This window comes from Tachysurus vachellii, chromosome 20, assembly GCF_030014155.1.
Source record: "Tachysurus vachellii isolate PV-2020 chromosome 20, HZAU_Pvac_v1, whole genome shotgun sequence".
NCBI classification, from domain to species: domain Eukaryota; kingdom Metazoa; phylum Chordata; class Actinopteri; order Siluriformes; family Bagridae; genus Tachysurus; species Tachysurus vachellii.
In genome coordinates, this window is record NC_083479.1 from 18865095 (window position 1) to 18877306 (window position 12212).

The following is a 12212-nucleotide window of genomic DNA, read 5'->3' on the forward strand; positions in this document are numbered from 1 at the left end:
ACAAGTTATTAACCAATCTAAAGTCTTGAAAATAGCTTGAGCGCAAATCTCATAACTCCATTGGACACTTCAACTGTCCACCTCTTCCTCACTCCGCGGGAGAGCTTCGCGGCATATTTCTCCTCAAGAAGAGTCGCAACGAATCAACACGTCTTCTGAGGTAAATGTCTTCAAAACACTGGGCTCAAAGAAAAAAAAAATCTTGACCGCTGCTAGTTCTGGTGCTCGTCTGAGGACAGGAATTTAGCGCAAGACAATCCACTGCAACGCGGACTAAACCCTGTGCACTGCAGATAAGGTACGGCGTTTTTTTAATTTCCTGAAAAATAACGGTTTTGGAGATACGAGGATTCCGTCTGACAGCGACGATAAGGAAAAAAAGGAAAATGATCATTTATGATCTGGACTGTATACGACTCCTGCAGTGCTCTTTTTATTTCTTCTCCTAAATAAACGTCTTTTACTCACAAGTGGAAAGTCTCGTTGAATTTCGGTGCCCAGCTGTTGTTCTTGGATTTGGTGGTGAATTTGCGTTTCTTGTCGTTGAGGTGCGGCCCGATCATCGTCACCTCCACGAAGGGACGGAACATTCCGGATGTCTGCCACCTCAGATCGTTCGCTGCCACGACTGGGTACAAACAGTGAAGTGATGGGATTTAATCCAGGTTCATTACAGAGGTTTGAGTTTTAAAGTGAAAAGTAAATAAAACAGCCCATGAAAGCTACAGTTGTGTTTTGTTGGCTTTGAGTTTTACATTTGAAAGAAAAACATGATCAACATTACAATAAAATTACAATTATATTACAATAATATTACAACATTTTTTTTACTTGTATTAAATAAACAAAATAAATAAATAAATATTTGAGAAGAGCTTTTATCAAGCAGCCTAACACAAGGTTAAAAACATGTCATGCTGCTCAGGAAAACTAAAAAACTTTAGAATCACACACTCAAAGGTGTGCTGTTATATATTTATCCATTAAAAGTAAAAAAACATCTGTTTAACATCTGTAAAAGAACGTTAGCTCCTGTTATCACCTTAACAGGCTCTCTAAGACCAAAAAAAAGCAGCTTTGTCACGTGACAAAGAAACTTCAACGTGTAAACTGACCTGTCCTGATAATCGTTCTCAGAATATTAGTTACAAAGCGCTGAGCCTAGAGACGACTTCGTCGATATTAAATAAACGTCGTCTTACAGAAATCTTCAGCGTTAACGTTCTCTGTGATCGAGCTATTAGTCTAGAAATGAAGTTTGGATCTTTAATCACTGACCTTTAACCGTAACCTTGTGCTCTCCTGTGCCTGGATGAGTGAACAGATCAATCTGAATGGACACCTCTCCTAAAGGCTTCTCCACACCTGAGCCTACAAACACACACACACACACACACACACACACACACACACACACACACATCCTCAGAAGTTCTGTCAAACATATCAGAACAAAATCGTCACTCTGGCTCATGTTTACAGTCATATTTACAAAGGTTTTCTTGTGTTTGTGTGTGTGTGTGTGTGTGTGTGGTTTCATGATTAAATTAAAAAATGCATCACAAAATGCAAGTTTGCATGAAACACTGAAGTGCAAAAGATTTCATACTCCTTTGGGATAAACCGTGCATTTTGGATCGATACAATTCCAACTGGGTTTGGGGGGCACAAACTTATGCACTCAACTTCACTTTGCTGATTTGTGTGGCAAACTTGCTAGTTTAGTGGAAACCGTGAAATTGTGTGTGGTTTATTTTCACCCACAGGAATGTGAGCAGTGATACTGCAATATCATCATCATCATCATCATCTCTTTAGGATAAAGATAACAGGAGAATAAACAGACTGTAGGTGACGTAGTCTAGGAAACGGAGTGGGGAGTCAAACGGCATCACATGATCACCTACCCATGGATGGCTGAACTTTCTCTCCAGACGTAATCCTCATCCCTTTCCCATCATGCACTGGGGTAGAAGAAGCAGCAGAAAAAAAGCATAGCATAGGAAGGAGACAGGACAGTCATGAAGCACAGCACAGAAGATGAGGAAGAAACATGCGACATACAGCAGAGATCTGACACTCAGAAGCAGTAATAAAGAGGCAGAAATTGTTGCAGGAGGAAAACAGACCGGGCTCAATAGTGACCTCTAGTGGCCACTGGCTCATAACGCAACACCTCAGAACCACCGAGTGTCCTGAGTTAAATGTTCCTAGTGCTGCGCACTGTGCACGTTCTCCTCCAATGTTTCCTCCTAAATTTCAAAATACATGTCAGAAGGCAGACTGACTAAACACACTAAAGTCCCCCTGTGTGTGTGTGTGTGTGTGTGTGTGTGTGTGTGTGTGTGTGTTTGGTGACCTAAACATTGATTCATAAACATTACTAAAGACCTAAGAGAAACTTGGATCATATTTCTGCTGAGAAAAAAATGAGAAGATTGCGTGGTAGCTCAGTGGTTAAGGTGTTGGGCTACTGATCGGAAGGTCATGGGTTCGAACCCCAGATCCACCAAGCTGGCACTGCTGGGCCCCTGAGCAAGGCCCTTAACCCTCAGTTGCTCAGTTGTAAGTCACTCTGGATAAGGGTGTCTGCTAAATGCCGTAAATGTAAATGTGATGAGGTCGTTCACCTGGCCGAGAAGCCAGAGCTCTGATTGGGATAAAGATGGTGGTGAGATTTAAAGCTGCTCAAACAAACGAGAAAAAAAAAAAAACACACACACACACACAAGGCAAACACACGAGATGGTTTTGAATGACCTCTGAACTAACCTGAGTTGTATTCTGTTGTATTTTCTTATTTCATGTGTTGCTCTTTAATTAAGACAATTGCCATAATTACAGCTTAATGACCTTCATCATCACCACACAGTTTAGGATCCACCTTGACCAGCATACTCACGAAGCCCCACCCAACAGTGAACTCAACATTGTCCTCACATTGACCAAGATGTAATTATTGTGATCAAGAGCAACGTCACAACACGTAGAAATGACTCGTACTTCATTAGCTGACTGTTTGAGCGTGTACTCGTATATAATGGCGGATTACAGACGGTACCAGTGGACCGTCTGGTGGATAAATGTAGTGAGTGATCGTATGTGTGTGTGTGTGTGTGTGTGTGTGTGTGTGTGAGAGAGAGAGAAAGAAAGAGAGACTCGTACCCTGGGCGTGCTGTGTTGTGACGAAGGTCTTGATGAGCGTGTCGGTGGTCTGTGTATAAAGTGAGAGGGCGTGACGGAGCGATGAGAGTTCAGCGCTCTTCTCCAGGAAGGCTTTCTTTAGCCCGTTTCCTCCAGCGTGAAAGTATTGCTGAAGAGAGAAAAAGAAATCATTAAACTCATGGACTACACGACACTGCTCACGGAGTCATGGACTGATGTATCCAGTACCTTTATAGTGTCCAGAGCCACGTCCATGACCGCACACTGCTTAGGCGTGAGGCTTTTGGCTTCTCCGGACATGTGATCCTGCAGGTAGAGAAGGAGCGAGAAAACGTTATTTATACAAACAACTGTGAGTCCAAATAAGGTCAAATATGTCAGAATACTTGAATGAGAAAAAGCTTGTACAGTATACAAGGTGTCTCCTTTCCTTCACTAATAGACATGAACTCGGTCTAATTTATTCAAGTCAATTTTACCAGGAACTCGGTTTCATTCTGCCAGAGGAATAGAAATGGACTTTTTCAATCAGTGAAAAACAAACCAAGGATTTCAGGCTGAGAGTCTGATCTAAAATGAGTCGGGACTGTGTTTTTTCCCCTCCGTTTATAACCGTACACAGAATTTTAGTGGTTGAAGATAAACACTTGGATCTCCGAGAGCAGAAATGGGTTTGAGATCAACGTTTACTTTAAAGAAGAGAACTTTTCGATGAATATATTGTTCCTAAAAAAAAAAAAAAAACTTTCGACCTATCTCTGTCTTGCCTTTCACGTCAAAAATTCTGGAGAAAATTGTGCTAAATCAACTCCAAAGTTTTCTGAATAACAATTGTATCTATGAGGTCTTTCAATCGGGTTTTAAGTCTGCTCACAGTACTGAGTCTGCCCTTTTGAGAGTTTTAAATGACATCTACCTTTCTACTGACTCCGGAGACTCTGTGGTTCTTATTCTCTTAGATTTATCAGCTGCTTTTGATACCATAGACCACTCCCTTTTATTATCAAGGCTCGAGACCTGGGTAGGTCTAAAAGATAATGTTCTGAGCTGGTTTCAATCATACCTAACTGACAGAAAGTTCATAGTGAAACTGGGTAACTTTTCCTCCTCCCCCACCGCGCTGTCCTGTGGCCTTCCACAAGGCTCAATCTTAGCTCCCTCTCTATTCTCGTTATACATGCTACCCCTGGGCTCTATTTTCCGGAAACATGATGTATCCTTTCACTTCTATGCTGACGACACTCAGATCTACTTACCAATTAGGAAAAATAACCCTTTAGCAATCTCATCTCTTCTAAAATGTTTAGAAGAGGTTAAAGTATGGCTGGCACAAAATTTTCTGTTTTTAAATGAAGAAAAGACTGAGGTAATAATGTTTAGCCCAAATGAGAACTCTCAGTCCTCTAGCATCAACCCAGAGAGTTTATCTGTTTTTAGATCTTCACGAGTGCAGAGTCTTGGCATCTATATCGATCAGCACTTAAAATTTGACAAACACATCTCGTCTGTTATTGGGTCTAGCTTTTACCAACTGCGGATTCTCTCCAAAATTAAACATTTTCTTACCCCAAAGACTTTAGAAATGGCTGTTCATGCGTTTATAACCCCTCGCTTAGACTACTGTAACTCTTTATATTGCGGTATATCTAAAACTCAGATTACGCGTCTCCAGCTCGTTCAAAATGCTGCTGCCAGATTTCTCTCTAGCTGTCGCAAACATGAACACATCACTCCCATTCTTAAATCTCTACACTGGCTGCCGATTTCGCAGAGAATAGATTTTAAGATTTTACTCTTTGTCTACAAGTCTCTCCATAATACCGCTCCTCTCTATTTATCTGAACTCCTTCATCCCTATTTTCCAATTAGAAGTCTTCGTTCATCTGACCAGGCCATGTTGGTGGTTCCTCGTGTACGGCTTAAGCGTAGAGGTGAGCGAGCTTTTTCTGTGGCCGGTCCTAGACTATGGAACTCCCTGCCACTAGAGATTAGGACGGCACCCACCATATCTAGTTTTAAGTCCATGCTAAAGACCCACTTATTTTCTCTAGCCTTTTCATGATTTGCCCAGGGGTTTATGTCTGTTCACATCCGGTTTATGGTTTTATTTATCTCACCTTCTTTTACACTGGTTATTTTATTATATATTTATTGATTTTTATATTTATTTACATATATACATATATTTTTTTTAAGAATTCTTATTTTAGTTTCTTGAACTACTTTGTGCATGTGTGTATTCTTAAGCGTATGTGTGTGTATGTCAAACGCACTGTGAAGCCACATGGCTGACCAAAGTGCTTCACAGTGTTTACCAACCAGCAGTGTTTGCTAATGTCAGGTTAGACTAAACTCCTCCTGAGTGTTGTGTTCATGTTGATGATTGAAAGTCTTCGTCATGTCTACTTTCATATGAGCTTCATATATGACGAAGACTTTCAATCATCAACATGAACACAACACTCAGGAGGAGTTTAGTCTAACCTGACATTAGCAAACACTGCTGGTTAGTAAACACTGCTGGTTAGTAAACACTGCTGGTTAGCAAACACTGCTGGTTAGCAAACACTGCTGGTTAGCAAACACTGCTGGTTAGTAAACACTGCTGGTTAGCAAACACTGCTGGTTAGCAAACACTGCTGGTTAGTAAACACTGCTGGTTAGTAAACACTGCTGGTTAGTAAACACTGCTGGTTAGTAAACACTGCTGCTGAACACATCTTTTATGTGGCCTGATTTGTCCGAGGCTCTTTTTCAAAATTCGTACATCCTCAAAGATAGAGGACTTTGATCTGTTATTATTTCCAGATCACGGACTGTAGGATGCAGGTTCCAGGAATCCAGCAGGAGTTCATTTGAAAGCGCTCTGTGTTTAAAGTGAAGCTATTAATCATGTGATTACCTTGAGCTTGGAGAGCTGGCCGAGATCTTTGGCTGCGGAAAATATGTTGCCCTGTTTGAGAGGCAGCATAGAAAGAAATGATGAGTTATTGATGAACTTATATATATATATTTATATTAAGTATAAGCTCAAAGGACATCAAACTGTATTGTATGTAAAAATTCTCACTGAATATTATTCGTAAGATTTAAGAAATACACAAGATATTGTTATTTGTCTTTGACGCAAGATGAACATACAGTTTTGTACCGTGTGCACAGTGGAGCGAGAGCGAAGGGGAAAATCTTACAAAGCTGTCGTTGCCTTGTGGCAGGACGATGGTCTTTTCCAGACTGTTCATCACGATCCTCCACAACTCCTTCAGAACCCGCTTCAAAACGGTCTTCTCACACACCGAGGCGAACAGCATCAAACTGCACACACACACACACACACCACACACACACACGTCCATAAAGATGCACACGTGGAGATAAAGTGAGGGTTTTAATGAAATTACAATTCATATGATTTCTGTTTTAGTCCACTGATTATAATTATTTAAGCACTATATAAAAACAGCAAATTAATATTTTTCAGTTCTGAGGAAAACATTTGGTGGACAAACAGAAGCGAGTCTGACTCACTTTCCATCCAGGAAATCCATGAGGGGGCGGAGCATGTTGTCCGAATCGGCCTCCACTTGGTTTCGGCTGTTGGCGTTTGCTGGACCTTTAATCTGGTAGAGCAGACTCGCCATCTGCCGTGTGCACTCATCAATACGACTCTGAAACCTGGACAGGCGGCAGGTAGTTATATAGTGCTGCGTTCACAGTGTATTAGATACAGTGCTGTATTCACTCTCAGTGTATTAGATACAGTGCTGTATTCACTCTCAGTGTATTAGATACAGTGCTGTATTCACTCTCAGTGTATTAGATACAGTGCTGCATTCACTCTCAGTGTATTAGATACAGTGCTGTATTCACTCTCAGTGTATTAGATACAGTGCTACATTCACTCTCAGTGTATTAGATACAGTGCTGTATTCACTCTCAGTGTATTAGATACAGTGCTGTATTCACTCTCAGTGTATTAGATACAGTGCTGCATTCACTCTCTCATAGTGTATTAGATACAGTGCTGTATTCACGCTCTCATAGTGTATTAGATACAGTGCTGTATTCACTCTCTCAGTGTATTAGATACAGTGCTACATTTACAGTGTATTAGATACAGTGCTGCATTCACTCTCATAGTGTATTAGACACAGTGCTGTATTCACTCTCTCTCATAGTGTATTAGATACAGTGCTGTATTCACTCTCTCTCATAGTGTATTAGATACAGTGCTGTATTCACTCTCTCTCATAGTGTATTAGATACAGTGCTGTATTCACTCTCAGTGTATTAGATACAGTGCTGTATTCACTCTCTCTCATAGTGTATTAGATACAGTGCTGTATTCACGCTCTCATAGTGTATTAGATACAGTGCTGTATTCACTCTCTCAGTGTATTAGATACAGTGCCACATTTACAGTGTATTAGATACAGTGCTGTATTCACGCTCTCATAGTGTATTAGATACAGTGCTGTATTCACTCTCAGTGTATTAGATACAGTGCTGTATTCACTCTCAGTGTATTAGATACAGTGCTGTATTCACTCTCTCAGTGTATTAGATACAGTGCTACATTTACAGTGTATTAGATACAGTGCTACATTTACAGTGTATTAGATATAGTGCTGCATTCACTCTCAGTGTATTAGATACAGTGCTACATTCACTCACACTTAGTGTATTAGATACAGTGCTACATTTACAGTGTATTAGATACAGTGCTACATTTACAGTGTATTAGATACAGTGCTACATTTACAGTGTATTAGATACAGTGCTGCATTCACTCTCAGTGTATTAGATACAGTGCTGCATTCACTCTCAGTGTATTAGATACAGTGCTGCATTCACTCTCAGTGTATTAGATACAGTGCTACATTCACTCACTCTCTCAGTATGTAAACTATAATATAATGTAATAAAATGAAGCATTACGTATTTGAAAACGTGGAGCTCAACTCATCCAGAACGTTGTTCAGCTTCACCTGTAGCTCATTGAGGGTGTCACTGGCTTCTGTGTCCATCTACAGACACACACACACACACACACACCGATCAATCTAATTTATTCTATTTCTACACAGGTAAACCATCCTTAAATAAACATCTGCACTTTCATAACAGCTGCACCAAGTGACCTCCTGGAAGTGAACATCAACCCCAGTGTGACATAAAAACACTAAATCCCCCAAATCCTCAGTTACAGAAACCCCAGCAGAACTGAAATTGTGTTGATGCATACATGGTTAATTTTGAACCCACCTTTGTACTGTTGGTGTCCACCTTTTTATGGGAAAAAAATGAGTACATAAATAATGCACTGATCGATTGCCACCGTGTTCTGTAACTACACATGGGAAGGACATCAGGGACCCAACAGAAACAGCATCATCGTATTATTTCTCAGAGGTTTAATAATAATAATAATTCAACAAAAGACTCAGACTGTATCTTTGAGAAAACAGAGCCGTCCTGAGCTCGTCCAATCGTCTGAGAGAACTGGTGCGGCTAATTTGCATTAAATCACCTTATTGGCTGACGATGCTGTTGCAACAGTCGCTTGTGATTTAATGCTGCATTCGACTAAAACTCTCCTCGACCGAACCAACATGGCCGCTCAGAGCATGAACATAAAGGCTTTGGTTTTCCTTAGTTTGTACCTGTAATTATCCTGTTAATCATAACCATAACCCCATGTTCCCACTTCCGAGTTAAAGCCGAACACAGCACCATTGTTAGTAGATGAACTTGTGTTTTGTGAGAGTTAGACAGTAAACATCAAAACAGCATTTTAATTTCATCAGATATTTAAAACCAGTACTTTTACCACATATGATGAAACACACTGATTTTTTATAATGAGGAATGTTTTATGATTTTTTAAGGATAATTGAGACTATTGAGATGATAATTACTGCACAGACTACTAATTTAGCTTCTAACTGATTCATTGCAAGCACAAAAAGTTTGAAGCAAATCATTAACTGCTTAATGTTATGTTCAGATAATTGACACTGTGTGAATTGAGTGTATGTGGGGAACGTGTGTGTGTGTGTGTGTGCGTGAGAGACAGATGAATTAGAACACAAGCACTCACACGAAGTCATGACGTGACCTTCAGGAGATGATATCAAAGTACAAACCTCATTCCAAACACACACTGGGGAAAAAAATACTAATTCTACCACACCTCTATTAACAAACCTTCATCACCTCCCCATCATCATCCTCATCCTCAACCTCACTGTCACACAGCTGAGAGAAGAAGGGAGAAAACACGCAGTCCTGTCAGAGCGTCACTAGAGGGCGCTCTAAACAACTATGTAATAAAATGCTTTACATTACTGTACGCTTTGTGGTTGTGGATATACACATGCATGCACTGACATGGATGCATATATGCTTTATCTGAGACCTACCTTGATATCTTTGCTGTCATGCTGTGTATATTAAAAAAAAAAAACATTGAGGGGAAAAAAAATTAGCAACCCATAATGAAGTGGGGCAGAGGGAGAAAAAGCGAGAGAGAGAGAGAGAGAGAGAGAGAGAGAGAGAACTACTGTTTATAGCTACTATAACACTAAGAATCAATACTTTGACCTGACTACAAACTACAGTAACTCTCTACCTAGTTAAGATAAGTTGATGGACTAACCAGGATTGCTCTATCATAGCCTACAGCCACCACACCATCCTCACCAACCTTCTCCTCTTCTGATATCAGCTACACACGTACCCAAAGAGAGGCAACATAAAGACCAGAAAGTAACTAGATTTGTAAAGTTCGTCATGACAAACTTTGATGTTGGCTTTGACGAGGTAAGTATTCGCAAAGGCAATTGCTTTTTGGAGGCGAGTGGACATAAGGGTCAGTGTTACTTTTGGAGGCAAGTGGACAGAAAGATAGGGTGCCAAAACATTTGGAGGCAAGTGGAGACGAGCATGTGACGTCATTCGAATACTCCTGAGGAAGTTCCCCTCATTGGGCTGAGTGTTTTGATGTCACATGTTCATGCTGTGCTAATTTTTGATTTTCACGTGACGTCACGTCATCAGAATGCACGTGAGGAAGTCCCTCTCATTGTTGTGAGTGTTTGTGAGTGTCACATGTCCATGTTGGAAAAAGTTTTTTGATTTTGCATATTTTGGGGGCGGGGCTGCGGCACAACCGAAAGGCCAGTCGGTACACCAATGTTTGGTGTAGGTAGCCGAGTTTGGTGTAAGTAGTTCGAAAGCTTGCCGAGTTATAAACCTCCAAAGTTTATAATGGGAGTCTATGGGGAAAAAAGGCCACTTTGAGACCCGGTACTGGAAGTACCGGTACTGGGGAAAAAAGGCCAATTTGAGACCCGGTACTGGAAGTACTGGTACTCAGATCTCTTATAAAAGTAATAGCAACAAACTTCAGACCAGGGTCTACAACATATCCGAATTTGGTGCATGTGGCTCGAAAGCTCTAGGCCGCATGAAATTTTATACATTTTTGTCTAAGCTTAAATAGAAAACAGAATGTTGGCTTCTACAAAGCTACATAATAATACAATAATGTACACAAGTACTGTATATAGACCACATCAACTAATATCACATCACTACTCCACCTCCACACACCCACCTCCAGGTCGTCCTGATCCTCCTGTTCAGGGTCCACTATATCATCCAACTTTAATAAGGGAAAGAACAGCACTGTGTAACTGTAGAGCGATTCATCTTACCAAAGCTCACTATTCTTTTATTTCTACACAGGAAACTGGTTCTTCACTTGAAATTAAACTAAGACGATTCAAAAAGCCTACACACTAGACTAGCCTAAACAACAAGCAGCTTATAAAGTGAGAAGGGGGATGTGACTGTGATGAAGGTGTGGATGGCAATGAAAGAGGCGTGGCCTAGGTGTTTGTCAGTAACAATAAACAAGGCGTGGCCTAGGTGTTTTTCGGTAACAATAAACAAGGCGTGACCTAGGTGTTTGTCGGTAACAATAAACAAGGCGTGGCCTAGGTGTTTGTCGGTAACAATGAAGGAGGCATGGCCTAAGTGCTTGTCATATCAGTGAAGGAGGCGTGGCCTAAGTGCTTGTCATAACAGTGAAGGAGGCGTGGCCTAAGTGCTTGTCATAACAGTGAAGGAGGCGTGGCCTAAGTGCTTGTCGCCAGCAATGTAGGAGGCGTGTCCTAGGCGTTTGTCAGTAAGAATTGAGGTGGTGTGGCCTAAGTGTCTGTTAGTCAGTGAAAGAGGCTCAGTGCTTGTCAGTAACAATGAAGGAGGCGTGGCCTAAGTGTCTTAGTCAGTGAAAGAGGCGTGGCCTAGGTGCTTGTCAGTAACAATGAGTAAGGCGTGGCCTAGGTGTTTGTCGGTAACAATGAAGGAGTCATGGCCTAAGTGCTTGTCATAACAACAAAGGAAGCGTGGCCTAGGTGCTTGTCGCCAGCAATGTAGGAGGCGTGGCCTAGGCGCTTAGTAAGAATGAAGAAGGTGTGGCCTAAGTGTCTGTTAATTAGTGAAAGAGGCGTATCCTCGGTGCTTGTCAGTAACAATAAAGGAGGCGTGGCCTAGGTGTTTGTTAGTCACAGTGAGAAAAAGAGGCGTGACCTTTTTTAAATAAATTCTTAATAGGGTCAGGCTGTGTTTAATACTCCTCAGGAATGTATTACTTTTAACTCTATGTTTCAGTGTGGATTCAAAACTACAACAAAAACAACTTTTATAAAGATGTCTATCAACATGGAGAAGGGTATAACACTCATTACCCTTGTTTCCTCTGTGGCAATCTGAGGTGAAAAGATATTAGAACATATTCCTTACTAATTGATCATGATCAGACCAAAAAAGGTGTACAACAAAAGTGAAAGTCATTTGCTTTATCAGATACTGTACGTAAATACATCCGGAAAAGACAGAATCTGTTCCCGTCACCTTCTCTAGCAGGTCCGGGGTTTGGATTTGCACCCGGAGGATTATTTCAGTGGACTAAACTGTGTACTTGGACAAATACTACAGTAAAGCTGAAAAAATGTCTGGCAGAAGATTTTACTGTAGATTTT

General features: G+C 40.9%; 1 protein-coding gene across 2 annotated transcripts in view; it reads right to left on the reverse strand.

Annotated features, from left to right (window-relative positions):
- unc13bb (unc-13 homolog Bb (C. elegans)) overlaps positions 1–12212 on the reverse strand; it is an 86252-nt gene that overhangs the window by 3340 nt on the left and 70700 nt on the right. For both annotated transcript variants that reach the window (XM_060895342.1, XM_060895341.1), the window contains 8 exons: positions 8104–8192; positions 6694–6840; positions 6357–6480; positions 6068–6118; positions 3394–3471; positions 3166–3313; positions 1279–1371; positions 469–628 (listed from right to left, as the gene is read on the reverse strand). In XM_060895342.1, coding sequence (XP_060751325.1) covers positions 469–628; positions 1279–1371; positions 3166–3313; positions 3394–3471; positions 6068–6118; positions 6357–6480; positions 6694–6840; positions 8104–8192 — 890 coding nt within the window. The remainder of the gene's footprint in view (positions 1–468; positions 629–1278; positions 1372–3165; positions 3314–3393; positions 3472–6067; positions 6119–6356; positions 6481–6693; positions 6841–8103; positions 8193–12212) is intronic.